Source organism: Ceraceosorus guamensis, assembly GCF_003144195.1.
Source record: "Ceraceosorus guamensis strain MCA 4658 unplaced genomic scaffold IE81scaffold_34, whole genome shotgun sequence".
Taxonomy (NCBI): domain Eukaryota; kingdom Fungi; phylum Basidiomycota; class Exobasidiomycetes; order Ceraceosorales; family Ceraceosoraceae; genus Ceraceosorus; species Ceraceosorus guamensis.
The window spans coordinates 107,768-133,618 of record NW_020290029.1 but is presented as its reverse complement, the minus strand read 5'-3'; the positions used below and the strand labels follow the sequence as shown (position 1 = coordinate 133,618).

Genomic DNA, 25,851 nt, shown 5'->3' with positions numbered 1-25,851 from the left:
GGTCACGAATGCTCGCGTTGTGGCGATAAGACCTTTTTTTAGAGCGCAAGGCGCGCAATGCTGGCAGTGGCACAGCCGATCGATCTTGAATCAGACTAATGAACTCAAGACTCGAAGCCTAGCTGATGTCGTCAATCTGCACGTCACAATTCAAATACGCACGCCTCTGGTACAGCAGAAGCAAGCGGAGCGTAAAGGTCAGGGGCGTCAAGCGCGAACATGAGCAGCCAGCAGCCGCATGCATATAGTCAAGAGTCAGAGTGTATACATCCATGATACGTGCAGCCCGCCGCCCTGCGTTGCTCTGCGCTGCGCTGCTTTCACGACTATCGACTCACGTGACTGGCGACCAGATCAACCTCGACGTTGGCACACGAAATGGTACACTCACGACTGAGTGACTGACGAATCAGGATTGAGTCGATAGCCTTATTTCGCGCACGCTCACAAGCAGCAAAGCCGCAATCAGGACTCAGACTTGCGGGATGTGCTTGGACGGGGCGCAGCGGTAGGACAAGCGAGCTCCAATGCGCGCCAAGGTCCCGGGTCTCCGCGCCGTCCCGTCCTGCTGGGCGTGCTGCTGGATGTCACCGATGTCCCACCTGGTCGCGAGCTGAAACAATCCCGACACCGTCTACGCGAGAGAACAATAATGAACCTCGTTATACTGCAAGCGCAGGCGCTCTGACATGCCTTCAGCCAAACATCGAGGTCTCGTCATTGCCCAAGCAAAAAGGAGCACTTCGATCAAGGGAAGAGTTGAGCATTCGCGATTGTGAAGGCACTCGATCCGTAACAAGCAGCAGCGATCATAGACCCACGTAGCTCGTGCTTGACTTGCCTGTCCCCTGAACATACGTTTGCTTGCGTGATTGTCTGCTTTTCCAGCTTGGACAACACTCAATTCTGTCCTTCGTAGCCAGAAGACCCTAGAGTCACGAAGTGCGGTGTGAGAGTTGGGCAGTAACGATCGATTGCGCATCGCGCACCGTCTTGAACATACATCAGCATCAGCAGCGGCACAAGCTGTGATCCGTGTTCAAGTGTTATCTAGCTAGGTTACACAATCGTCTTAGGAGCATAATGCGATCCGGCAATACAAACACCAAGTTAGCACGTACGCGGAGACCGCGGCCTTTCAGCTGCGGCGTTGCATGGCCGTCGAAGTGATGAGCGGGCCGTGATTGGTGAGAGAACGCGAGTCTTGAATGCTAAATGGAGAGAGGAGGCTGCGCCACGACTGAGCGGGTGCGAATTCAAACAATCATTCACATTGCTACACTACTCACATACTTGACATCAAGGTCTCCTACCTCAATCAGACGCCGCCACCTCGAGGAGATGATGAACCAAGTCGCACAAGAGCAATCAGGCGCGAGTCTAATCAGGTGTACGAGCCAAGATCTGCGGCATCGACTTATACTCCTGACAAGTCAGGCAGCTGTATACATACCCAATTGTGCACCGTCACCTACATGTCTTCAAAGCTGCTCAGAGTCTTGCAGAGGTCTGACGTCCAAGCATATCAACAGAAGCTACGCCTTTGCCTTAATCACCATACCATGCGCGCACTTGACAAAGCTCATCCGACACCATCCGCAACTGCTTCTGCTGACCATTGAGCGGCGTCAAAAGATACTCCTCAGCCGAGCACGTCAGTATGAAGGCCGGCGAACCACACAATGACCTCTCCGCCTCCAAAGGCGCAAAGGAGGAGCAGCACATGACGGAGCCATCCAGCAGCTTGACGAGAGCATCTCAACAATCGACATTCGCACCCTCTATCGGCGCAAGGGGCATTGGTAGTCTGAGGCCTTCAGCAACGGTGCAAAAGTCCATTCTGGACTATCTGCAGCCGTCAGTCAAGCCTGCCCAGTCGCAGCGTGTGTCCAAGCCGCCAATTGGGCCGGGAAGCGCATCTATAGCCCCTCGCCGTGCCACTTTGCACTGTTCTGCTCCAGCGCTGGATCCAGATCTTCAAAAAGGTGTACTAGAGAGCATCAACAAGCGTCGAAGCGCTTCAGGCTTGCCGCCATCGAGCAGAATCTTCTCCATGCCCACAGCGAAGCTCATACCCGTGCAAGAATGTCAAGAGGCGAAGCAAGTCAAGCGCAATGGGATTGCAGGTCCGACATTCACATCGAGCCAAGCCAGCTCAGCCTCAGCGTCGGATCATGTCGAGCAGCAGATCGCGCCAGGACTGTTGAGCTTGCACAGCAGGGACGCTCTCACGAGCAACATCCTGCATGCAGCAGATAGCAGCCTAGGTGTGGATTGCAATATGCAACGACACCCCAAGTTGCTGCATCTCGAAGCCAAAGGCACCTCGGCATCAGCTCCGCCAAAACCCAAGAGCTCTGCTCAAAGCGCGTCCAGGCCAAATTCCAAGCGCCCGCGCACAACTCGGCGAGTCAGAGGTGTCAGTCCGATGGAGCATGCAGTGGACAAGTGCCTTCAAGAACCAAGATTGATCATGGGCTCAATCAAGCTTTCAGCAGGCGCTACAAGGCCACCGAACCTGCCCCTGTGCTTCTCTACAGACTGCGATTCGGACTGATCACCCAATCGCTACTTTCGCTCCGGCTGCATGTCGGAGAGCATGTATTTCATCTGGAGGGCTTGAGCCCTTCTGGCATTTGACCTGGTGATCGAGTTGTTGCCGAAGTCTTGACGACCCACGCCATCGTGCTGGTGATGCCGCGAAGCAAATCTGGTCTATGTCTAGCCGCCGATGTAATGACCCCGAGGCTGAGGCCGAACAAAATCCTGCCAAGGCAGAAGCAAGGTTGCCCCGCTCTCTCAACACCAATTCAAATTTGCATCTGCTTCTCTATAACGATCTGACTCACCTTTCTGTCCAGAGGGCTCCCCTCGCACCGCTGCTGACCCACCCAGGCTTTGCGATCTCGGCACAGGCAAAGAGGGCGCGCGGAGCGACGTACAAAGCCATTTCTGCCCGCTTGCGCTTCTCTTCGATGAAGACGCTCCAGCCGCAAGTCAGGCTTCCGAGGAGCGGACCAAAGCCTGCGTCCCAGAAGGAATGCGAGACATGAGGGAACAGCTTCGGGAACAAGATGGATCTTCCTAGGCACACCATGAACCTGTTAAGAGATCAGCCAAGAAGGAGAGGTGATCGAGTCAGCTTGCACCTGAGGCGCTGACCGTCTTTGCGACTCACCAAATGCTAGCGATGAAGGTGGACAAGAAGCTGGCGCTCCTTGCGCTGCCCTTAAGCACCTTTAAAAGCACTGGCAGCGGTTGTTTGGCAAAGCCTTTGAAACCGAACAGCAAACGCGGAAGCAGATGTACGGGAAAGTAGATGCCCATGCAGACTTTCCAAGCTCTGAGCCAGCGTATCGCAGCGTTCGCCCAGCAATTTCCGCCTCCCACACCGCAGTGAACAATCTCGCAGGGCATTCCCGCCATCTTTCCCCGGCCTCTAGGGCCGCTGCAGCCATTCATGATGTAGCCTGGCTCCTTGCCCTCCCGATGCGGCTGGATCGCCGGCGCTCGCCCTTCCCGCCTGGCTGCTGCAGCTTCTGCGCGCGCTTTGAGCAGCATTTGTTGTGCTTGCTGCTTTGTTGCTGGCAGTCTTGATGGGTCTCCCCACTCGTAAGGGTGACCGAGTGACTCTGCCAGAGAACCACACAAGTCGATTGCTTGGGGCGGACAACGCGTGTCCTGATAGTCCCACCGATATGGGTTGCTCTTGTGACGGGATCTGAGAGCGAAGAGGAGCCTCTCGTCCATAGTCGCAAGATTCGTTATCCACTTGACGTAAGTAGGCGGTAGCCGTTCTGGTGCATAGAACCAGCTCCACATGATGACAGCGCACGAAACGACGAACGTCAGACCTTCAGCCTGACTGGTCGTCCAGCTACCAATGGTCCGAACGATGCCTTGCTTCGTGGCTGCTCTAGATGGTACGGCCCCTGCTTTGGGACCGAACGCCATAGAAGCCAAAGCTGGACTTGCGGCCGCCGCTGAGCGTGCCGAACCAAAGACACTCCCCATGAAAGCCCCAGAACGCGCAAATGTGTCCATAGCGCGCACGAGTGCAAAGAGTGTGAGGTCGATGGTCGGGCTGGGCTTGCCAAGTGCTTTCGGAATCCTATCTCGAGGCTTGCTCTGGACTCCTTCAGCTTCAGAGACCGAGATAGAAGGGGTCTTGTGGTGTCCTGGCCCTCCGTTGATCTGGGAAATTCTCGCATTGAGAGATGCTGCGGATCCCTCACGGCTGTGAGAAGGCTCAGGCCCGCTGCCGATGGAGCTCTTCTCTGTAGTCGGCGACGTGATAGGTGACCGAGCCCCCTCCGTTCTTGAGCCGGGTGCGCCGGGAGAAGCCGATACAGAAAGACTGGTCAGGCGAGCTAAGAAATGTCCGCCAGGTGCAAAGGGTGTGGGTAGCTGCACTCCGGGTGCATCCAAATTGGCGTCACTCTTCCTGAAAGGATTGAGAAGTGCCAATGCGGATCCACCAGTAGCGCTTCTCTTTGGCTGAGATGAGCTCGGAGGTCCTGAGTTGGTCTGTGGAGCTTGCAAGCCGGCAGCGATTGCCTCGGCAGCTCGCTCTGCTGCTTCCTCGTCCGGAGCGGGAACCTTCTGCGAGAGCCGCGACGATACTGGTGCACTTTGGAGGAGCAGGAGTGCGGCACCACTGGACACAGTCGCGGCCAAGAATGTAGCTGAAAGCTTCAACTGGGCCGTTCGACGAGCCAGCTCTTCCACACCCGAAGCGCTCGAGCTGCGAGCATTGAAGGTCGTTAGGATGACCCGCTCTAGAGTAGAAGTGCCCGCCAGAGCGATGGCTGATGCAGCAGCCATGCCATGAGGACCCAAAGCTCTAATCAGAGCTCGAACGATGCGTGCGGCGAAGAGCGGAAGCTCGGCGATTGCAGGCTTGATGGCATCTTCTGCCAAGGTCGTCGGCAATGGAGCCTGCTTCTCATCTCCCAGCTTGATTCCCTTGCTTTCGTTCGCACGACTCCTCGCTACCGCCCGTTCCTCGCGCTGCCTCTTCTGAACAGCAGCGATGCGTCGAGACTGAGAGGCGACGTACCGGATCAAAAGCTTGAGAATCGCTGGCAAGACGTCTAGGAGGTAGCCGAGAGCGTAGGCTTTCGCAGCAGGTTGCAGCAGCGCAGGCACGCGCACCCGGTCCCCAGCTCGCGATAGGACGCTTCTGCTGGACGTGGTGGAGGACGATGGCATTGTGGAGTCGTGCTACTAGCAACCGCCGAGTGTGACAGCGCAAAGGACCGAGTGTCCACGCCGGGGTCTAATCTGAAAGAGCGCTGTGACGGGGCGGGAAGCATGCGTGCACCAACCGTCTACGCCTTCAGTGATTGTCGCATGTGCGGTACGGTATCAATCTCGAAGCGGGAGAAGTCAATAAGAAGCGGAGTTTCTTCCGTTTGCCAGGACTCAAGCGCTTCTGATTCTTGAGCAAAGGCGAGTCACGCGTCGGCAAGGTGCGTCGCAATTCGACTCGGACGCACGAAAATGAACAAAGGAGGAGACGAGCCCTGTTTAGAAAGGAGGTAGGTAGTTGTGCGGATGTCGAGAAGAAGGATGGATGAGCGAGCAATGAGGGTTGGAAGCGAGCGAAAGCGCGGCGAGGTGATATTGGTTGGCTCGCGCGCGACGCCAGCTGCGCTCGCGCTCGTCCATGCATGGCCGTGTGCCGCATATGATGCATGCATATATGTACCGAAATGCGTTGCGTGCACCGCACTGGGTCGCGCGGTGGGACAGCAGACGCGGTGCGTTGCGGTGTGCCTGTCCGGCACAGCTAGCACAGCATGCAGTCGCGAGTCACGATCACGATCACGATCGACTCTTGAGTCACGACTGTGAGTGCAGGGCGCTCGCCTTTATGCATGCATAGTGAGCAACGCGCAGCATGGTGCCGGTGCAGCCAACCGGCCCGGTCCATCTACAATACGACTGTCACGCGCGCTTTGTTTCGGTAGGAGACTCACGAATGCGACCGGTCCACGGGTCAGCTCATGGCGTAGCAAAGACGTTCATGTCTGCTCATTTCCACTCGGAGCCATCACTCACGACTGCGTCCAGAGAGTCATAAAGGGAGAGAAGAAGGCCTGCAAATTGTGATCTTACCTCGTGGCAGCTGCCGGCCGATGCCGCTTAGTCGGCGTGATAGCAATCGGGCAGAAAGCGAGGTGAGGTACCACCACGTTGCAGTTCAAGACACTCACACTCCCACACTCCGAAGTGACCACTGAAATCTCGATTCTCGATCGATGCATCATGCCGGCCACCTGCGCGCAACACAGTGAAGCATTTGCACGCCTGTCGGCCCGCTCAAGGGTCGCACGGTGGACTTGATCCTCGCAATTTAGAGCTGCTGATCTCGGCGCGACATGATACCCGGCGCCCGAGTGCCGACACGATAGGAAAGCGCAAGCGCTAGATCGTGCGTCGTGCGTCGTGAGTCGTGACTCGGGACGGCGTGTTTGACTTGCATCTTGCAACTCGTGACTGAAGCAGCTCTGGTCAGCGCCACGCCCTCTTGTTGCATCTACGGAGGGGTCATTCGCGTCGTGCGACCAAAAGATGGACATAGAGAGGCCTATATTGGTGTCATGGTCGCGCCTGGCCAGGGTGCTGTTCGATCAAAGGTCAGAGCTTTGCCCCAACGTCACCGAGGTGTAGCTCAACGTTGCTCAGCTCGATACCTGGACCCACGAGGGTTCACACGAGCGAAGGCCACAGAGCTGTGTGCGAGCCCGAGGCGAGAGCAAGCCGAGGCGCACTCAGGAAAGTTTTTCGTCGACCTAGCACATCCGCCAATCTCGCGGGGATCGCTGCGTTCCGTGTGCGACCTGCCCAGCTTCATCGTCGAGACTAAGAGAAGTATGAAGTGGGTTTGACATTTTAGCTTTCGAACGATGATAATACAGAGTTTCGCATGGGCGCATGAGGGAGACGAGACTGAAACAGGCGCGCAGATTTCTGTGAGCCCAAGGCCGAACGGCAGCGTCAAGGGCTCACGGGATGAGGAAGGAAAGTGCATCTGCGAGGTAGCGCTCAGAGTCGTACAGTGAGCTTGTTGAGGGCAAATCGATCCGAAGTGGACCTTTCGGGAACTTGAGTGGTTGTCAACGCGCCGCCAAAGGAAGAAGCAACAGGGCTCGAAGGCACGCTCGTCGAGGTGAGAGTGTGTTTCGCACCGATGACGGCCGCAGGTCCCATTGACAACGTCTTGAATTGCTGCAAAGGCTGAGCTGGTGGTCTGGCAGGCACCGCAAATTTTGCGGCCGTCTGCGATCCGCCGCCCATCGGTGGGGATCGATCGGCGGATCGCGAAGACTGAGAGCTTCGCAGGCTCAGCAGAGCACCAACTGCGCTGTCGTGGTCGGTGCTCGTGAATTTGTTGCGTTCCTCTGACAGCGCTCTAGTGGAAGTTGCGCTGACGGTGGTTCCCAGGCTCGAGGCACTCTGAAAGCTATCTCCGCGTCGAGCACTGGTCCCATCGAAAGAGTTCGGTGTTAGACCCGACATGCTGGAGCTTCGCATGCGTGCGAGTCTAGGCCGCTGAGGAGGTGGGAGATCCACAGAAGCGTCGCTGGACGAGGGACGTTCGCCAGAAACTAGTAGACCACTGGCTCCACCGTGACGGTCGGACGAAGGCGACGAGGGTGCATTGCGTTTCAGTGGCCGCACGACTGACGTCGGTGGAGGCAACTGCGGCGCGTATCTGGTATGTGCCGAAGATCCACCAAGGAGTCCACTTCGAGCGGCTGATGGGTTATTTGACGAAGGGCCTTCTCCATGCGCGCGACCAGTCTGATCTGCGAATCCACGAGGAGACGCAGCACTGACATTTGGAGGACTTAAAGGCTGGTGGACGCCAAATGAGGAGTTGTTCGTCCCCGTTGTCGGTGGACTTTCTGGCTCGAGGCCCGGGAAGTAGTTGCCGGAACCCTGACCGCTGCCAAATCGCTGGTGTGAGGGACGATCGATTGCGCTACTGTTGCGACGAGGCAGACCGCTGAGGGCATCCCTGGGTGAGGAGGTCGCAGCAGCAGCAGCGATGACCTCCTCGCCAGCGCCGTCGCGAAGGGTCGGATCCGTGTATTCTGCTTCGTCGACATTGAGACCCCACTCGCCGCCGCTTGCACCCACGAATCGAGGGTCCTCACTGATGCGGCGTAGACGGCCTTCGCGCACGTCACGTTTGGTGTAGTACGAGATGACATGAAGCTTGCGACCGGATTGAGTGGTGATGGTGAAACTCTGCTTGATCAGGCCGTCGAGTTTGTATTGATTGGATGTCGCAACGGTGGTGCCGCTCGCCGAGCTCATTGCAGGACGCTTTCGAACTTCGAGCTCGCGATAGGTCAAGAAGCAGCCAGACACGCGGCTTGCGCTCCAGCATTTGCCGTCGGTCCATCGGCGCATACCGGCCTTCTTCTCGTCCCAGGCAAATATGGAGCCCGACTTGACGAGCGCTGCACGCTCGCTGTCAAGTAGACGGCGCATGACGCAACGAGGTGGAGGACAATTGGGATCAGATCCCGCTGTTGGAGGGAGGTCGCAGGCTGAAAGCAGAAGAATGGCATCTTTGGCGGATTTGACATGGCCATGGTACGTCGGTGCTTGTTGAATTGGTGCCAACGCATCGGGATTCGCGGCGCTGAAATCACCCTCGTGAGCGCCTGCGACAGGAGAAGTGGGCTGTGGAGGCACTGCCGTGGGTGGCTGCACGTCATAGTAGGACGAGTGAGGTGGATAGGGCTGGCCATACTGCAAACCATAGAAAGACTGCGATCCTTGAGGTGGCTGGTACGAAAATTGAGGTGCACCGGAAGGGCCGCCTTGGGGTCCATTCGGCCTTTGGGCGTGCCCCACATCTGCACCCATGGCAAAGGCCGGATGCAGGGCAGCGGCTGACGACGGATAGGGCTGTCGATGCGGATACATTGCCTCATGATGCACGTAGCGACCGCCTTCATCGCCGGTGGGCGAAAAGGACTGCGCGGGCTCGACTGCACCGTACGGTAGCGGATGAGAATTTGGCCCTGAGTGTTGTGGGTACCAACCCTCGCCTGCGGAAGGCTCGTACTCATGCTGCTGTCGACCAAACATGTTTCCACGGTTCATGTTGACGTCGCGCTCGTAGCCAGAGCGTGGAAGTGGCTGAATGTGTGCAGACATGGATCCGCAACTTGGCAGCTGCTCGCTGACAGATGTTGGACAGTGAGCAGTGCGGTAAGGTACTATTGAGCTCAAGGTGTCCGAAAACAGCCACAGAATTTGAGCTTTCTGTTTTTGGGACCGTCGCTGGGTGAGCGAGTTTCGCTCGCGTCGTCAATATTTGTTGACGAAAGTTGACGAAAGGAGAAGATGACGGTGCACGAATTGGTGCGTATCGATGTATGTGCTTGGGCAGAGCAAGCAAGGGTTATGGGAAGGAGATACGGAGCTAGCTAGCGACCATCTTGGGGCGATCGTCGAGATCAAAGATTCGCGATGGGAACGGATGGTGCGGCTATGATCAGAGAGGCTCAAGGCCGGGTGCGGATTGTGGCCCTCTCGCGACTCAAGCAGCCAAGGACATTTCAGAGTTTGCGTGCATGTACTTCGTGCAGCGCACTGGCAAAAGATTGAGCCAAATCTGCTGGTCTCACGCCTCAAAATTCGATGGCTTGGACCCTCGCGAACGCTCTCTGCAGCATGACGCTGGTGATAGGCAAGACTTTTTTCGCTTATGCACATCACAGATCGAGCGAGGAAGAGACTGTTCTAGTGGCCCTTGGACCCTGCGGCAGGGCCCCGTACAAAGTTCTTTCTCCATTCTTAATAGAGCTCGCCAGACGTGCAGGTAGCTGCAGGGAGCTTCCTGCACGTCTGGGGATCGGATGAGGCGCTAACGGTCACGTCGCAAACCGTTGATGAGCGCTGAACGGCTCGGGGTGTGCCACCGGCGTGACATGCTGCTCGCGCTGGCCTCTCCAGACACACTCTCTACGTTGCACATATGATCTGAAATGGTCGATGAGAGGCATGACGGCTTTTCGAATGGTGTAAGCTAGGGATTGTTCCAAGACTTCACGCAGAGGAAAGCGCTTTGCGTCGGGATGGAATCTAAGAGCAGCGAGCGGTATGCAGGCATCAAGCCACGCGCAGACACAGCACACAGTGCAGATGCGAACCGGGCAGGCAGCGCGGAGCTTAGAATAGGGTCCAAGTAGGCGCAAGTAGCGATAGAGCTCAGCGGCCGTACTTAAGCTCACGACTGTATGCACTGCCCGCATGCATGGCTGACCGCGGCGTCCGGGATGCAAACAAGGAGTCGGCTGATAGCCCTTGCGCAGTTTGTGAGATGTGAATGTAAGCGCATGCCATCGATCGTCGGGGTATGTGTTGGGCGATGGTTGCAGCACAGCAGCGCTCTTTGCGGTGCACCGTCCACAAGCACGACACAACTCGCCCTCCTGCAGCGGCTGCTCAGATGTCCAGCGAGGACGACGCTCGAGTTCCCAGGTACTGTAAGTTCACTGGCCATCTGGCTGGCGGCTTTCAGCCGAGGGCCCGCTGTGATGCGCAAATTCGCGAGTCTTTGATGCCTACAGTGACTGTCAATTAAGCGATAAGGAGTCGGGATTCAAGATTCGTGATTGGACTTTTGCTGACTGTGTGTCTCTGCCCCTGGGCCCTCATTCTTGCTTCCTGTTTCACACTCAGCTATGATGTCCAGTGCGGGGTTGAAGCCCCTTGAGACGCTAGACGTTATACAGGGATCATTTATGACTAAGGTGGACTGCGATTGATCGAAGGGGGAGAGTCTCGCGTCTGTCAGGACTTCCTCGGACATTCAGGCTACGGCCTCGAGCGAGCTGCTCAATGCTGCGCTTGATCGGCGGCGGTGTAATGGGACGACGACCCACTTGCTCTGCTAGCTGCTGCATCGACTGACGATCAACCACCGCAGCTAGGTTGTGGCATTCCTGCATCTCGCGAGCGCGCATGCGAGCGCGATGGCTATACATAATTATCCAGGTACGCTATGCACGACCCAGGTACTGTACAGTCACGACTCGCCAGTCCTCGTATTCGACTGTAGTTCGAAAAGGCGGCTTCAGCTGGCAACCCGGGTTGTGGTCGGCCGGTGAAAGCAAGTTATCTGTGATCCACAATAGGCTCGATTGCTCGCGCGCAGAAGGATTTTACGTCATGCGAACCATCGCAAGCACACGCATGAGAGCTGACCAAGCTCTTGAATTCCAAATTAGCGTGAAGCAAGCCGAGGAAAGGGCCAAAATTAAGACTCCGCACGGCGTCTTGAAGGTGATTCAACTCTCCACTTAAGGCTCAAGACCACTCTATATACTTGACTGTACATGATAGAATTAGCGCTCTCTCTCAATATGAGCAGCGTGACGCAAAAATGGATTAAGGAAGAGGAAGCTTTGTGATGTGGTTCATCTGCTGGCTCTCTTCATCCGGGGTAGCCCGGATTCCAACAAGCCACACATCCACCCTCATCCCACATCTGGATCACATTTGTTGTCGCCCGACCCACAATTGGCTTTACAGCAGTGCGCTGTTGCCCCGTCTTACTTCCTGCACGAGGCACTCTTGACTACTCGCCACGAAAGGATAGGGCGGAGATGTGAGGATTTCCCGTCGACGGAAAGGTTTGAAAGGTCTTCGTAGTCCGGTGTGTATCTGTCATTTGATTCAGACCCGCACGATTTCCTGCGATACGACGTTGCAGCGGCTCATCCGCCCGCGAATCAGCGCACGTTGCCATTCAAGAGTCAAAGTCGTGACGCAAGAATCAAAATGCATTTGATTCATCCATGTGGTTCAAGATTCTTGATTTTGAATTCTTGAATTTACAGGCTCAATTCCACATTCCTGATTCAATCGTGAATGTTGATTTCCAACTTCGGTGATATGCGTGATTATTGACAAGACGATTCGGGACCTCAGTTCATGAAGCTTGGACGGACCTTTCCCTCCAGTCACGACTCACCCTTCACAACGTTATTCAGTCAATCAGAGCTGTGAATCTGATCAAACAAGTCGTGAGCTCACCATAGGAAAGGTACATAGCCATCACATTTGCAATTTGAGAGTCTGTGCGGCTGCTGCGCGCTGCTCGGGCATCAAAGTCATAGTCACTCAGTGGTCTCATGATGGTCCCGAGTCACGATCGAATGTGGGGTCGTGGTGGTGAGAGAGTAATGTTGAGTAGATCGAGAGGACGCTACTGCGCCTGAGTTGCTCAAGCGACGAATCTGAGTGGTCGCGCGACGGCGGCGGGTGATGCTCACCATCAGCTAACCGTGTTTCTGACCTGTGTGAAACGGATCGATGGTGCGGAGAGCTATGATACATATATAGCTTGATTGCTGCTGAGCACGAACCAGCCGCGAATCACACTCACGACTCAAATTATAGTTCGTGACTCACAAGACTATCGTTGTATATATACCTATAAATATATATATATATATACGTGGCAGGCGGCTGAGCGCGCCAGCTCAGCTGCATGCATGGCTCGTGAATCCCGTGTTCCATATATGTGCGCGATGCTGAGGGTCATGCGCGCGCGTGTACATCCAGGTACGCGCGCGCCACTTTTCGCTCGAATACCCCACAGCTTCTTTGATGACGCGCCAGACCGGTGACGCACAGCATGCATGCATGGCGACACGTAGACGCGCGGCCAGCACGCAGCACTTGCTTGCATGCAGCTGTGAGTCGGATGAGTCTCGCACAAGCGCGTAAGAAGAAAGATGAGCAAGCTTTGCATGGTGCATCGGCGCTTAATGCTCCGTTTAAAATTGTGCTCAGCAGCCAACATGCTGAAACCCTGGGTTTCACATGGCGTGGTCACCGCGGCAATGAAGCGCTCACTGCTCGATCTGAATCTAGCCGTCGATCGCGAGTGGCTAAGTAGCCCGCCCTATACACATATAGGAAAGTCTCGTCTTGCAATCTTGAATGTCCCAAGACGCTCGCAACTCATCTGCGACGTCGAGGTAAGAGTCAAAGTGAAACGTCGGTCGAGCCTCGTATGATCAGGGGACCGCCTACTTTGGATCAGACCTGTGCCGGATGTGGCACACCCAATCACGACTTCCTTTTGTCTCGCTCAAAAGCAAGTAACGCAATGGCCTCATCTTCGACGGCCGGTCAAGATCCCCAACTCGCTGATATCCCTGATCCAGAGCCAGATATGGATGGAGATGAGGATGCAGATGAGTTGGGCGATGCCTCTGGTCAGAACGCCAAAGCCACCAAAGCAAAAGGGCTCTCCAGAGTACCCGCTGTTCGTGCACTGGTCGGCAAGCTCGTGCACAATGCAAAGCTCGAAATCTCGTCTTTGCATGTTCACTCTCTAACCAAGACGGGCTTCTCAGCCAAGGGAAAGGCCAGGCTCTCTGCCATTGGAACCGGCCCATTGCCCCTCGTCAAGGTGAAGGTCAGACTACCCGAAGCAACCTCGAAGCTTTACTGGGTCGAAAACGATGCGAGCGGAACCATCGGCAAAAGGGCGAGCAAGGACAAGTCTGGATCGGCCAACGCAGGTGGAGCTGGACACATCTACATCGCCAATGCCCACATCCAACCTTTCCGGATCAAGCCCAGCGCGGCACCAGGAACGGCCACCGCAGATCTCGATCTGACCGTCTCTTTTCAACCAGGTGAAGAGGAGCGTGAGGGCGCAGGGCTGGCGAAAGTGATCAAGCACATCTTGATCTCGCCGATGGATGCCAAGATCAGACTCGTGATGCATGCCAATGGCGCCGAAGTCAAGGCTTACGGAATGCGTTTTTCTGGCTTGGATGTGGAGAAGGAGGTCATTGTCGGTGGACTTGGAGCACTGGGAGGGCTGCTGAGGTACGGTGCGGCTTCTCTGGAAAATGGGCGAGCTTCAGGCGATATTAAGCCTGTACCGAGCGCGCTGGGTGTGCCTAGCGGGCGAAGCGAAAGCGCTAGCAGCAGCGATCAACACACTGGCTCTTGCGACCCTGTAGGCGAGGGCGCAAAAGCCAAGAAGCGCTTCACTTGGCGAAGCTCCCTGTCGAAGAAGTCTAGTCCAGGGCCCAATTCATCGTTCGATTCTCCTTCGCGCTCGTCCTCGGCGACGACTGCTCCCACGCGAGGCTCGAGCTTTAGGAGCTCTAGCAAGCCGCAAGCCGCGCGCACTGCGTCGTCTGCCAGCTCCATGGGTTCCCCAGCCCTCGAAATTTCAGACTTTCAAATCGTCGGTGGTCACGAGCAGCGCGGCATAGAAGTGGAAGCGAGTGTGACGCTCACCAATCCGTCTGCTTCGCCAGCCATTACGATCGAGCCCGGCGAATTGAGATTCTCGCTGTGCGCTTCGGCTTTCGCACCTGGCGAAGCTCGCCCAGCTGCTGGGCATGAGCCAGCTGCATCGCCCGCACACTCCCTCGCAGGCTTGGTCGTTCTTGGCGATCTAACCTTGGCGGCAACGCCTCTCAAGCCTGGTCCTAATACTGTCAAGGCGCGTGGCTATATTCGATTGCCTGCCGAGCCGAGCCAAGACGCACCACCGGGGAGCCCTTCTGCGCAAGCTTACGCAGCTGGCCAACGGATGATCACTTCGCTGTTGCAGAATGAAGCCATACATGCTTGCGCAGTGGCCGGATCAACGGGCGCGTCGGACACTCCTTGGCTTGCGCAGGCGCTCGCAGGGGCACGAATTGATGCTGTCGTGCCACCGCTTGGCGAAAAGGCTCGGCTGTTGGATGGTGCAGAGCTGAGGGTTGAAGGGACTGGAAGCAGCGCTAGCAGTGTCCGTCAAAGGACTGCATCGCACGTATCAAACCTGGACTCGCCCAATCTGGGTCTCAAGGCGCCGCCGAGCCCGCACTCGCCCTACTTCGAGTCGAGTCAGGATAGCGCGTTCGGGGGCCAGTCTGCTCTTGGGCGACGGAAGAGTGCAGCGAGCCTTGCAGGGGGCTCTTCTGTCGCCCGTGCAACCCTGCGCAACGGTTTCGGAGTAGAGATCGCGGTTTCCAGCCTATCTGTACTGGCTGTACCTGCAGCAGCGGGAGGCGCCGGCCTCGAGGCTTTGCAACTCGGAGAAATCAAAACTTCGAAGAGGTGGGAAGGGCTGGTACTTCCGCCAGGAGGGTCGCCCGTCAATGCCAGTCTGCCTTTCCAAATCAATCGCGACCCTGTCGCGCTAGTCACAATTATGCGACGCTCAGCACAGAGCAGGGGCGTGGACATCGGCGACTCTCTCGAAGAGCTGTTCGAAGAGCTCACGATGAATGGAGGCAAGACGCCTCACGCGTCGGCACGAAATTCGAAGGATCTCTCCGCGGGCGGACACGCAAGTGGCGAAGAGGACCCCTCGAAAGACCTCGCCTCGCTCCTAGCTCGCGCTTTAGCAGACTTGCGCGTGACTGCCCATGTGGAAGCGACTGCGATGCTTGGGCAATATCGACTGCCAGGTACTCTGCGATTCACGCAGCACAGCTTACCTATTGCGCTCAGTCACACGACCTCGGCTGCCCTACTGCCTGATGTTGGCGCCCCATTCGTCAAGACATTGGTGGACCGAGCTGAGGTCAAGCTGAACGGCATCGACGTGCACGACATGGATGAGGACGGTATCATGCTGAGCACAGGCCTCCGCCTCACAAACTTTGGTCCACTCGCTGCTAGCATTTTGTTCAATGGCCCAGCCGAGCTCTTCACTGTAGCTGGGGAGCAGAATGGAGCGAGCGGCGGCTTGAAGCCCGGCCAGTCGAAGAACAGGGTGGCGCGATTGCACATCCTCGATCGAGTCGATGTCAATCCAAAGCTACTCCAGTCTGTCAAAACCAATGCTCGCATCTCGCAACCTGGAGGAGCTGGCGGGACCGAAGCTTTCGCCTCCTTCGTGAGAGCTTTCTTGCTCGAGAGCTCCACCGAGTTCGAGCTCGTCGCAAAAGTTTTGGTCACCGCTGGTGGCATTGACTTTCAAGCCACGCTGCAGAAGCGCATCGTTCTGCAGGGTCTAGGAGGCTTTCAAGGTCTGCGCGTGGAGAACTTTTCCGTCCTTGGCGAAGCATTTGCTCCCGCCGTAGGTGGTAGTCTCACCCATGCCGCGGCTCCAACTGAAAACACGCGATCGGGACGTGGAGCTCTACAGGTCTGCGCCTCAGTTGTGCTTCCCAATCCGAGCGACATCTCTTTGACTCTCTCCAGGCTCGAACTTGCTCTCACGTACCAGGGCGCTGGCATAGGTCAGCTGGCTATCGAAGACATCATCATGGAGGCTTACGCCGAGACGCAACTCGAAGCGCGGGGTCTGGTCTACATCGAGAGCGCAAATTACGAAGAGAGCCTCCAAAAGCTTGGAGAGATGATCAACGCGCTGCTACTGGGCAAGGAAGTCAAGCTGGGCATACAAGGAGAAAGAGCGTGGGTGCAGCCTTCCAAGCAAAGCGGCTCGAGCGGCAACATCGTATCGCTGGCTGCGCCTGCAGCGAGGCCTCGGGCTGGTACCACGTCCGAGCCCAGCAGAATCCCATGGCTGGATGCCGCGCTTCGTGGCTTCAGAGCCGAGGCGCCCGTTCGACAGCCTCCTCTAAAGATCGTCGATCAAGTCAGCGTTGGTCATATTGACGCATCCTTTCCCCGAGGCGGCTCGCCTGTCATCTCGACGACGAATATCGCAGTGAAGTATAGCGTGCCTGGGTATCCGATTGGTGTCAAGGTGCTGTCCGCTTCAGCAGACGTCGAGCTCGTGTTCAACGGCGTCGTGGTCGGTAGAGCCAAGACAGCAGATGGCACCATCTCGGAGGCCAAAGAATCGAACTCGGACGAAGGCGCTAGCGGTAGCTTCAAGCTCACGCTGGAAAGCTTCGAACTGCACACCAAGGATGAAGCGACGATGTCCGAGCTCGTATTCCACATGTTCGAAGCTGGACCGGAAGGTACCAAGCGCATCAGTCTTCGAGGTCGCGCCAGCATCAGAGCGTACACCTGCATCGGTGAATTGCCACTTACTGTCGAGCTCGGCCAAGAACACCTCATCAGTATTGCCGGCTTCAATGGTCTGCAAAGCAGTCCAGTTCAATACTCTGGGTTCGAGATCAAGGATGCGTGCGCCGAATACTTGGAGGTCCGCTTCAATCTCTTCCTCAACAATCCCTCGCAAGTTCATCTGCGTCTCCCGGACTCTGGACTCTCGATGGGCGTATATTTCCGAGATACCTACGTTGGGCGAGCGCTGGTCTCAGAGACTTCGTTCGATTTGCCTACCGGCCCTGTGGCCGTTCAGAATGTGGAGTTCAGGTATGCGCCTTCTGAGGAAGGCCCAGTCAGGGCCATCCCTTCGAATATTCTGAGTGGCAAGCAGTCTGTTTTGCAGGTCAAGGGCGACCGGCAAAGTGTGCAGATACCCGTGCTCGTGCCTGCCATCGAGCACATTCGCTTGGAATTTGCCCTCAAACCTGTGCTCAACGAGCTGCTGGAGAGTATCAGCGTGCACATCACTCCGACGGTGCTGACGCACTCCACTATCGAAACGGCGTACATCATCAAGAATCCCCTAGGGGTGTCGATCGACCTCCTCTCCTTGAGCTTCGCTGCGCACTTCAAGTCAAAGCCTTTCGGCAGCGCCTCCAGGGACATGTCCAAGGCTCCTCTACGCATCGCACCGGGAACTTCGCGTAATCCGGGCAAGCAGCAGGGCAAGATCGACTGCAGACTTGCTCAGAGCTTGGACAAGATCGTCAAGACCTTCTTGCAAGAGAGGGGAACACTAGTCCTGGATGTCGAGGTCGAGGCCCGTGTGAGCCTGAATGGCTTCGTCATTCCCACCTTTGAGTACTCTCAACGGCTGCCTTTGCACGTCGACGGACTTGGCGGCGTCAGCCGTATTCTTGGAATGATCGGATGAACAGAGCAGCGCTCTGCTGCAGGCCTCTGCATCAAATACCTCCAGATGCATCGCTTTCCCCGTGCCCTCGTCTTTCCGCATACCGCATCTCGTCTCTGAGAGACATCACTCTCCTTCTGTATACCCGCGTACTTCGTAGTCATCAACCTAGATACCAAGCTGGCGAATTGAATCTTCATCGCTTTTTGTCTTGCTGTAGGCGCGCGTGGCACGAACGGCGATGGTGTGGATCAGGCCTTGGGTCGTGGTCACGAATGCAGATTGCTCACACACACAAAGGGGTGGCGCGGTGGGGTGCGCACGGTACGATTGGGCATTACATTACAATGGTGTTGCGGAATCGGATCTGTACCACGAAACGCCGAGTTACTGTCGTCTTCGCGCTGTGCCAGCCCTGCCATACTGTTCTGCGGTGCCACTAAAGCGAGGTGACATTGGCTGAGTAGGCATAGGAGGGGGAGAAGGTGCCGGAGTCAAGTTGCGAGCCCGTCTACGATCGATTGCAGCCAGCGTTCCGGTCTGACAAAGGGTGAAGAAGGCTGATGAGAGCCAGTATATCAACAGGGCCTGCATGAACAGGCGAGTCATACAAAAGACGATCAGCACCGCGTGAGAAATTGGTTCCGACCCTCGGGAGACTCACACTGGGCACCTGGCTCGAGATGATGACGAAGCAGATTGCTAGAAGTCTGAGAGCATTGCCTACGATCTTCATTCGCAGAGACTCTTCCTCCTGAACCGCTGGAGCGTCTCCGGGTTTCCCAGCCTTTCGTCCAGTCTGTGCCACAGCATTGCTGGCCTCGTTCGCGCTTACTCCCCACCCGCCAGTCTTTCTTCTCAGCCACTGCATCCACTCCACATTCGCCAGGGTCATGAAGCATAGAGAGATAGGGCCAAACGACGTCCTATCAATCTCTGTCAGTTTGGGACCGTAGCTTTGGGTGATTTCTTGCAGCGCTTCTCCTTCCAATCCTCTGGCTTTCAGAATTTCTGCCGAAGCTTTGAAAGAGGCTTCAAGGTCTGGCGAAGGTTTCCACCAAGGCAGCACTTCCGAGCCTATACCTGCAAGACCTGCTGGCGTTTGCAGCGCTAATCGGAGACTGTAGGAGAGCAGCACGAAGAGTGGCAGCGAGACTGCCACGGGTGCGAGAATGGAGGGCATCGGCGCGCATCGGTGCACTGTGAGCAAGGTCTTGAGCTCGCTCTTTGACTAGGAAAATGGCGCGATCCAAAGTGCAGGAATCAATGTGGGTAAGCTCCACAGCGCCAGAGACGCCCATCAGCTCGCTCCAGAGTCTCTCTCTTCGCAGCAGCTTCACCCTCTTCAGCTCGGCTCGCAGCAAGTTCCCAATTCCCGACAAACCATGCAGCTCCCACTCACACGTCTTCTGAATTCTTTCTGAAATTGTTCGAAGCTGTCTCCGCGAGCTCTACACTCCCGCCTCACAGTATCCGGCAAGCGCTCCTTCAGAGTGTTCCATTCCGGCAAGACCTTGTCCACCAATCTTTGCTGTCTGGATCTAGCCCAGAGCGTCATGGGCAGCGTGAAAGTCGTTCTAAGGGCAAAAGTGAAGATCAGAATGGATATTGCGTACGGGTGAGAGATCCATTCGAGGTGCAGGATGGAGGGCAGGTTGCACAGCAAGTCCACAACGGGCTGTAAGCTGCGATCCAGCAATTCGCCCAAAGTGCCAAAGACTGTTTGAGATGAGATGGAGGAGGTAGCATCTGCAGCGGCAGTTTGTAGCGACCCCTCGCCCAAGACGTTGCTTGAGGAGTCGAATGCTGGAGCTGCGGTGAGCGTTTCGCCGTCCGAAGGCGCTGAAGATGCCCGAAGGTTCGAAGCTTCACCAGCAGGGTTGGCCCCGGAATCTGTCTCCTGGACTTGTGCAGTGCTACCCCAGCTGCTCCATCCAAAGCCTCGTGTCGATGCAGCGGATGGAATGGACGCTCCATAGACAATCGAGCGCGAGTTGTAGGATGATCCCAACCTGGGCCGAAGGAGGGAAGTGTTGCTAGCGAAACTTCTCCTCCAGGGATCACTGGAAACGGAGCTTCCGATTGATTTGGCATAGTCGCTCGGGCGTGCGCACTTGCAAAGTTCGCCTGTGGGGCCAGCCCTGGCTCGTAAGCGTGGTATTGTTCGCAAGGCACATGACATGAGGGGGATTGCCGAGATGGACCTCCCGGCTCCCGATTGAGCGAGGTGATTCAGCATACTGAGGCTGCCTTTGCCGGGCGTCCCTGCGCTCGTCGCCGCAAGTGCGCAGTTGATTCCTCGTCGAGAGAGATCGAGATCGGTCCTAACAAGAAAGCATTGGTGATTGCTGATGGTGTTGAGAAGTCCCGAAACGCATCGTATAGAGCGTGAATGATCAAGTGACGCGAATGATTCGCATTCGTGATGCTTAATTGGTGGTAAAAGAAGCCGGACCAAACCTCTTGACTTGGCCGAGCGGGACGAAATCACTTGGAGCACGTGCCTCGTGTATTTCCAGCAAACGCAGCACGTGACATCTCCACACGGTCGCGGGGTCCAGTTTTTCGACTTTGTCAGCGATCGAGAGGCGCATGCTGCATGCATGCGGTCGACGTCAAGTCGATCACGAGTGTACAGTCCCATGACCTCTGCGTGTTGCTTGAATATGCGCAGCTGACTAAGGGTCCAAAGGCCTGCTGCGATCTCACTCGGACTCGTGACTCGTGACTCTGGGCATCGTACCCAAGCTCGTGATGGCGAGGGGATGGTTTACGTAGCTGCTGAAGCTCCCAGATGCTTCGGAGGGCCTGCTCAAGCCGCAGCTAGACGTGTGGTGAGGTCTTGGATGACGTCGTGGATGGCATGTAGTGTGGTCTCATGGTCTCATGCGAGGGGTAAACGCAGGCGTGAGCGCAGCAGCGCAGAGCAGAGCAAGAGAGGGTAACGGTTGCTCCGTCTCCGTCTCAAAGTGGATGTCCAGCCTAGCCTGCTGGTGGAGGGAGCAAGATCTCAAGCAGGCCAGAGAACAATCAGGGCGCTGCAGGTTGATGAGTCTGATGAGTCACGAGTCACGGTGTGGTCGAATTCGGTCAGTGCGCATGCAAGCTTACCTGCCTTGTCGTGGGCGAGTTCAAGCCACGAGTGGACCACCCGCCAGTGTGCCTGCTAAACCTCCGCTTTGGTACCGCTTGGCCCTCCCCGATTCGGCGTGTTGGGTAGGTAGTCACGAGTACTCGTGGATCAAGGAGAATGCTGACCTTGCGTGCTCAATCGACTATTTACGACAGACACCTGCTTGGCCCACATATAAATTCGCCCACACTCTGTGGTCGCACCACTCCTTCCACATCCACAACTCATCCGCGTACTGATCGTCCGAATTCAGCAACACCTTTTTTTCTCTCTTGGTCAGATACACGAAGCGACCACAAGCGCAGAGAGGCTTCCTTTCAAAAGAGGTAATATCATCAGCATCAACGTCGCAGCCATGTCCTTGTTCAGAGCTTCTGCAGCTACCGCGAGCGCTGCTCCGGGCCGCTCATCCGCTTTCGCCAGCTTCAGCAGCACGCGCATGGCTGTGCGAACCTATGCTCAGGGTCCGGTTGGCGGTGCGGTGAGTGATCAGGTCTAGATGAATGGGCGGACGCGCTCTGTTGTCCCTATCCCCGCAGAGGCCAAGAGGCACAAAGAAGCAAGGAGGCAGGCGGTTCTATCCAGGGCCACGGGCGATTGTGGGAGGCAGGCGCGCCTACGAAAACGAGGGGGAGCGAGCGACACTACGCGCTGCAAGCTGACGCGCGTGGAGGCTGATCAAATGCTCCACCCTCTCCTCCCCTTTGTAGCACCCACCGCCGGAGCAAGGAGGTTCTCGTTCCACCGGCACTACGCGCATGCTAGGTCTCTCCATCGCCACGCTAGCCGTAGGCATTGGCGGTTTCTTTTTGCTCTCCAAGGACACGCGCAAAGCGGCAGTGAGCGCCTCGGGTCAACCTACAGTGAGCAAGATTTCCGGCTCCAAGGATCGAGCGGCTCAGATCTTGAAGCAGGAGAGCGATGCGGCTCAGTCGGAATTGAAAAATGTTGAGCAGAAGGCGGCTGGAGCTGTGAAAGAGGTTGGGGAGGAGATCAAGCAGGCCGGTCAGCAGGTCAAGAGCAAGCTGTCCTGAGAATTTATCCGAGGGGCCTGAGGCGTTGTTGGTGGTAGCGCGTAGCACAATTGAGCTTTCGTCATCCCAAAGCACCCTCATCATAGCTTCGCGCCTAGCACCAACAAGGTGTCTAAGGCTCAATTCACATCGACACCGGCCTCCTTTCTTCCTGGTATGGTATACACTTGAAACACATCCATGTACAAAGAAATGGCATCCATCCGAGCACAGCCGTACACGCATCGCCACGCATCAAACAATGTTGTGCGCAAATGTGCGTGTGCAACTACAAAGTCAGTACAGAGATCGTATCGAGGACAAGTACAGCAGAACGAGCAGGAGAATGAAGGGGTAAGCTCTATGATCCAGATCAACGCAATGCAAAATTGCATGAGCAGGGCCGAATTCCTGCTAAACAGAAAAAGAAGAGCTCGCGCTGCCAGGTTTCGCACATGCTCAGCAGATGGGGCCTCCACCAGCACTGTTGCTGTTCCCGCTCCAGTCGCCAAAGTAATCACCAAAGGGGGTGCATCTGGCGCTGGCGGGGCTGTTTCGACTACGCTGACGCCGATGTTGCGGTCTAGGACTGCTACAGGACGAGCTGGAAGAAGCGCTCCTCGGCCTGCAAGTGAACGGGTCGGGAGATTGGCATCTGACGGGAAGGGGTTGGCTAGCGATGGATGCTTCTCTTATCAGGCCTTGCTCTGAAGGACGTTGACAAGACGAGGTGGACGCTGATGCTGATGCGGATGCGGATGCTGTTGCCGCGGCGGCACGCAGTTGCGCCCTCGTCCTGAGCGGTGTTCTCGAGGCTGCGATGCGCAGCAGAGGAAGGCCATCATACATTTGTGTGATCTGACCGTGGACAGGCGAGCCTGCAAGCCTCGGGGGTCCATTGGCGGATATGGAACGACCCATCGGGATGCCTGATGATGTACTTGTTGGTGGAGCGCGAGATGACGTTGCGAGACTGCTGGGCTCTTCGTCGACCGACATGGCAGCGTCCTCGTTGTTGTCCTTTTCTGGTTGATGCGAAGGGGAGCGACGCGCGAGGGTTTCGTTGAAAGAGGGTTGCAGAGCAAAACCCTCGTCCAGAGGCATAGGCGATACCTTGAGGCCCAGGGCTGGATGACTACCCGTTGAGGGTGGACCAGAGATGGCAGGGTCATTAAGAGCAGCAAGCCTGCTCGACAACCTCTGAGCCGTGCGCAATTGCCTATTATTCACATGAGGCGCATCTTCTTCCTCATCCAAGCCTCTTCGCAGCATTGCGCGTGTCCGTTTGTTTGCTGAAGCGCACAGAGACAGCGAAGCCGTGACAGACTCTGACATTTGGACATCTTTGAGGCTGAAGCCAGAGGCAAGAGGGCTGATTTCTCGGCACTCGTTGATCAAGCGACGCCCCTTGCGCGAAGGCGCCCTTGGAGCTTGAGGAATTCCCCCAGTGGATGCGAAGGGGTGATTCGCTGCTTGTATGGGCGGAGTGTGTGCTTCCGAGCCTTCTGATGGCGAGCATGAAGTGACTGCTGAGCCGTGAGGCGGATCTGCCTCCAAGTCAGAGGATGAACTTCGGGCGTAGGCAGACGAATCTAGACGCAGCCTCTTGCTGCTCGGCAGACTGACCATGTTGTCTGTGGTGCGAGAAGTTCAGGACGGTGGAGGATGCCAGCAGAGTCGTACGACGGTCGTGGGTCAAGAAATGTTCCAGGAGTCTTGATGTAAGGAGAGAAGGTTTCGAATGAAAGAATCGTGGTACCAGATGCGTAGACCTCTGTCTGTTGAGTGGCGCTGTGTGGGGGCGGGGCGTAGGAGGCAGGGTCCTAGCTCAAATAAGTATTCCTCTAGTCAGACGTGCCTCTTGGCGCTTTCTGTTCGGGCTCCGTTGTAGCGCCAAACTAGCCTTCCGGCTGATCGTCGGGCGCAGGCAGAAGGCGCAGCAAGGTCGAGCTGACGAGGCCGATGATAGACGGATGAGGCGCAATATCTCGATACTGAACGACGGACAGTTGGCATGTACGTTGTGGAGCTGTGTATTCGTCTTGGCGATGCGATCGATCGCTTGATGGGGCCAAGTCCAGTCACTGTGCCAGACAGGTGGTGCATGGGTGAGGCGAGTCGCGAGTCTGGTGGTGTCGACGCTAGCGAGCAGATAGGAGTTGGTGGGGCGATGGTCAGGGGACGGTCGCTTCGCCTGTGCTTATTGGCCTCTCATCAGCAAGTTGTCGAAGAGTGCATGGTCTGACGACTACTCTACTCACGACTATCGAACGGCAAGGTCGCCAACCAAGTCGACCCCACGCTGCCATGCTTTGCGCATCTGGCCGCCTTGTTTGTCGCGTTTGGACACAGCCATCGCACGGCTGCAAGAGGCTGTCAACGGGCTGGTGTCCCTGCTGCTGATTCCAAGCATTCATGCGCCGCAGGGTCCTCGAACCTGCATGCACTGTTTCGCCGGACAGATCGAGCTTGACAACGGCTCTCGATCAAGGCGCTACAGCGCGAGGAGGAAATAATTGCGCCAAAAAGCGTGCAGGCGCGCGTCGGCCTGATCAAGTTCCGATCGAGATCGAATCGTGCTGGATGCTGCACGACGCGTCTTCGATCGAGCGCGTAAATGGACGCGAACATCGGCGCGGTGTCCTTCCAGGTCATTTGTCTGCGCGCGTGTCTTCGGCTGCATGCTGGCGCTGGCATCTGACTCGATCACACAGCCTTCGATCGCATGCTGCTGCTCATGGTGCTCCATGCTCAACATGCAGCTAGGACGGGCGCGCGAGCCCAAGGCGCGGCAATCGATGATCACTGTAGATAGAATGTGAAGGTCGAAGGCTGAAAGCTCCTGCCGTGCAGGCTGTTATGGGTGCTCTTGGTAGCAGCATCTGCATGCATCGATACCCGACGGACTTGAGCCTTCTTGCAACGAGGTTCGTGCAGACAGAGCTGAGCTACAGGCTTGTTGCTCCTCATCACTTACACAGATCGATGACTTGTGGGTCGTGAGTACACACAACACACAAACGTAAAAATGTAATGGTCAATCGAGCACGCAGAGGTCGCAAGTGCGAGCGAGCGCTTTCGAAAACGTTGAGCCGAGACCGGCGTTGATGGAGACTCAAATCCGCGAGAATGGCTTGATTCGTCTTTAGTTCGCAAGCGGCAGTCACGAATTCAGCAATCGGTAGAGGCTACACTCAGACGCTGGTCTTCTGAACATGACCCTGACCAAAGCTCGAAAAAGTCAGCCGTCTGTACTGCTCCTCGGGTAAGTCCGCACTTCCGCGAGCGTCTATCAGCACATCGCTCTGATCACTCTCGGACACTTGCACGCAAAGAGCGGTCCGAGCGTGAGCGTGAGAAGGTGTCGAGGTCGGCACCTAAAGCGCGTACAGCGCCCCGTCTCGCTAATGCGGCAGGTTGCCATAAAGAGAGTGCAAGTGGACGGGCGAACGATGGCGCAGGGCTCAAGCGCTTTGATTGTAAGCACGGAGAATCGGCTAACGTGTCAGTCATAAGGGGCTCGCTCAGGCCGCTCGTTGCAGCCGGATTGGGGGGCTGTCACACGCCAAAAGTTCCTGCACGCCTGGTGTTCAATTCGAGCTGTTTGCTCCAACCTCTCTTGGACTAGCTTCGCGGTGAAAGGACTCGAGCTTGCTCGGACGCATCCTTGTAAAGCGCGCCGGCATTTTCTAGCGTACGGATATTTCTCGAACGAAGGCTCCAAGGGAGGCCCCTCGACAGCAAATTGAAGGTGGTTAAGGAATGGCCGGAGCCAAAAACAGCTCACGATGTTCGAAGTTTCATAGGGGTCCAGAACGGCCAGCTTC

General features: G+C 56.5%; 9 protein-coding genes across 9 annotated transcripts; 4 read left to right on the top strand and 5 right to left on the bottom strand.

Annotated features, from left to right (window-relative positions):
* Positions 1-1,660: 1,660 nt before the first annotated feature.
* IE81DRAFT_347782 (hypothetical protein) lies at positions 1,661-2,557 on the top strand (the record flags this gene model as incomplete). Its single annotated transcript, XM_025516193.1, has 1 exon — positions 1,661-2,557. One exon carries the CDS (start codon positions 1,661-1,663, stop codon positions 2,555-2,557), a length of 897 nt encoding a protein of 298 aa, XP_025369218.1.
* A 49-nt stretch (positions 2,558-2,606) lies between these two features.
* Positions 2,607-5,211, bottom strand: IE81DRAFT_290943 (hypothetical protein; the record flags this gene model as incomplete). Its single annotated transcript, XM_025511876.1, has 4 exons — positions 2,607-2,766; positions 2,850-3,101; positions 3,179-4,412; positions 4,479-5,211. 4 exons carry the CDS (start codon positions 5,209-5,211, stop codon positions 2,607-2,609), a joined length of 2,379 nt encoding a protein of 792 aa, XP_025369217.1.
* Positions 5,212-6,586: 1,375 nt separating this feature from the next.
* Positions 6,587-9,534, bottom strand: IE81DRAFT_323879 (hypothetical protein). Its single transcript, XM_025514079.1, has one exon. It carries the CDS (start codon positions 9,178-9,180, stop codon positions 7,051-7,053), a length of 2,130 nt encoding a protein of 709 aa, XP_025369216.1. The 5' UTR covers positions 9,181-9,534; the 3' UTR covers positions 6,587-7,050.
* A 2,568-nt stretch (positions 9,535-12,102) lies between these two features.
* Positions 12,103-12,416, bottom strand: IE81DRAFT_323878 (hypothetical protein). Its single transcript, XM_025514078.1, has one exon. The coding sequence runs from the start codon at positions 12,367-12,369 to the stop codon at positions 12,163-12,165; it is 207 nt and encodes a 68-aa protein (XP_025369215.1). The 5' UTR covers positions 12,370-12,416; the 3' UTR covers positions 12,103-12,162.
* Positions 12,417-12,917: 501 nt separating this feature from the next.
* IE81DRAFT_323877 (hypothetical protein) lies at positions 12,918-18,064 on the top strand. The gene has a single exon (XM_025514077.1). It carries the CDS (start codon positions 13,148-13,150, stop codon positions 17,897-17,899), a length of 4,752 nt encoding a protein of 1,583 aa, XP_025369214.1. The 5' UTR covers positions 12,918-13,147; the 3' UTR covers positions 17,900-18,064.
* A 201-nt stretch (positions 18,065-18,265) lies between these two features.
* On the bottom strand, positions 18,266-20,060 carry IE81DRAFT_290862 (hypothetical protein; the record flags this gene model as incomplete). The annotated part of the gene is made up of 3 exons (XM_025511869.1): positions 18,266-18,466; positions 18,543-19,109; positions 19,281-20,060. 3 exons carry the CDS (start codon positions 20,058-20,060, stop codon positions 18,266-18,268), a joined length of 1,548 nt encoding a protein of 515 aa, XP_025369213.1.
* Positions 20,061-20,534: 474 nt separating this feature from the next.
* On the top strand, positions 20,535-21,407 carry IE81DRAFT_146204 (hypothetical protein). The gene is made up of 2 exons (XM_025510401.1): positions 20,535-21,094; positions 21,167-21,407. Exons 1-2 carry the CDS (start codon positions 20,765-20,767, stop codon positions 21,248-21,250), a joined length of 414 nt encoding a protein of 137 aa, XP_025369212.1. The 5' UTR covers positions 20,535-20,764; the 3' UTR covers positions 21,251-21,407.
* A 43-nt stretch (positions 21,408-21,450) lies between these two features.
* Positions 21,451-22,045, top strand: IE81DRAFT_347777 (hypothetical protein; the record flags this gene model as incomplete). The annotated part of the gene is made up of 2 exons (XM_025516192.1): positions 21,451-21,492; positions 21,722-22,045. 2 exons carry the CDS (start codon positions 21,451-21,453, stop codon positions 22,043-22,045), a joined length of 366 nt encoding a protein of 121 aa, XP_025369211.1.
* A 239-nt stretch (positions 22,046-22,284) lies between these two features.
* Positions 22,285-23,763, bottom strand: IE81DRAFT_146201 (hypothetical protein). Its single transcript, XM_025510400.1, has one exon. The coding sequence runs from the start codon at positions 23,651-23,653 to the stop codon at positions 22,484-22,486; it is 1,170 nt and encodes a 389-aa protein (XP_025369210.1). The 5' UTR covers positions 23,654-23,763; the 3' UTR covers positions 22,285-22,483.
* Between the last annotated feature and the right edge of the window lie 2,088 nt (positions 23,764-25,851).

What these genes read in the sequence shown, in the direction of transcription:
- IE81DRAFT_323879 (XM_025514079.1), bottom strand. Translation starts at nt 9,180, where the DNA reads ATGTCTGCACACATTCAGCCACTTCCACGCTCTGGCTACGAGCGCGAC.
- IE81DRAFT_323878 (XM_025514078.1), bottom strand. Translation starts at nt 12,369, where the DNA reads ATGTATCATAGCTCTCCGCACCATCGATCCGTTTCACACAGGTCAGAA.
- IE81DRAFT_323877 (XM_025514077.1), top strand. Translation starts at nt 13,148, where the DNA reads ATGGCCTCATCTTCGACGGCCGGTCAAGATCCCCAACTCGCTGATATC.
- IE81DRAFT_146204 (XM_025510401.1), top strand. Translation starts at nt 20,765, where the DNA reads ATGCGAGGGGTAAACGCAGGCGTGAGCGCAGCAGCGCAGAGCAGAGCA. An exon ending in TCCCCGATTCGGCGTGTTGG is followed by an intron (nt 21,095 to 21,166) that starts GTAGGTAGTCAC and finishes TATTTACGACAG; the next exon opens with ACACCTGCTTGGCCCACATA.
- IE81DRAFT_146201 (XM_025510400.1), bottom strand. Translation starts at nt 23,653, where the DNA reads ATGGTCAGTCTGCCGAGCAGCAAGAGGCTGCGTCTAGATTCGTCTGCC.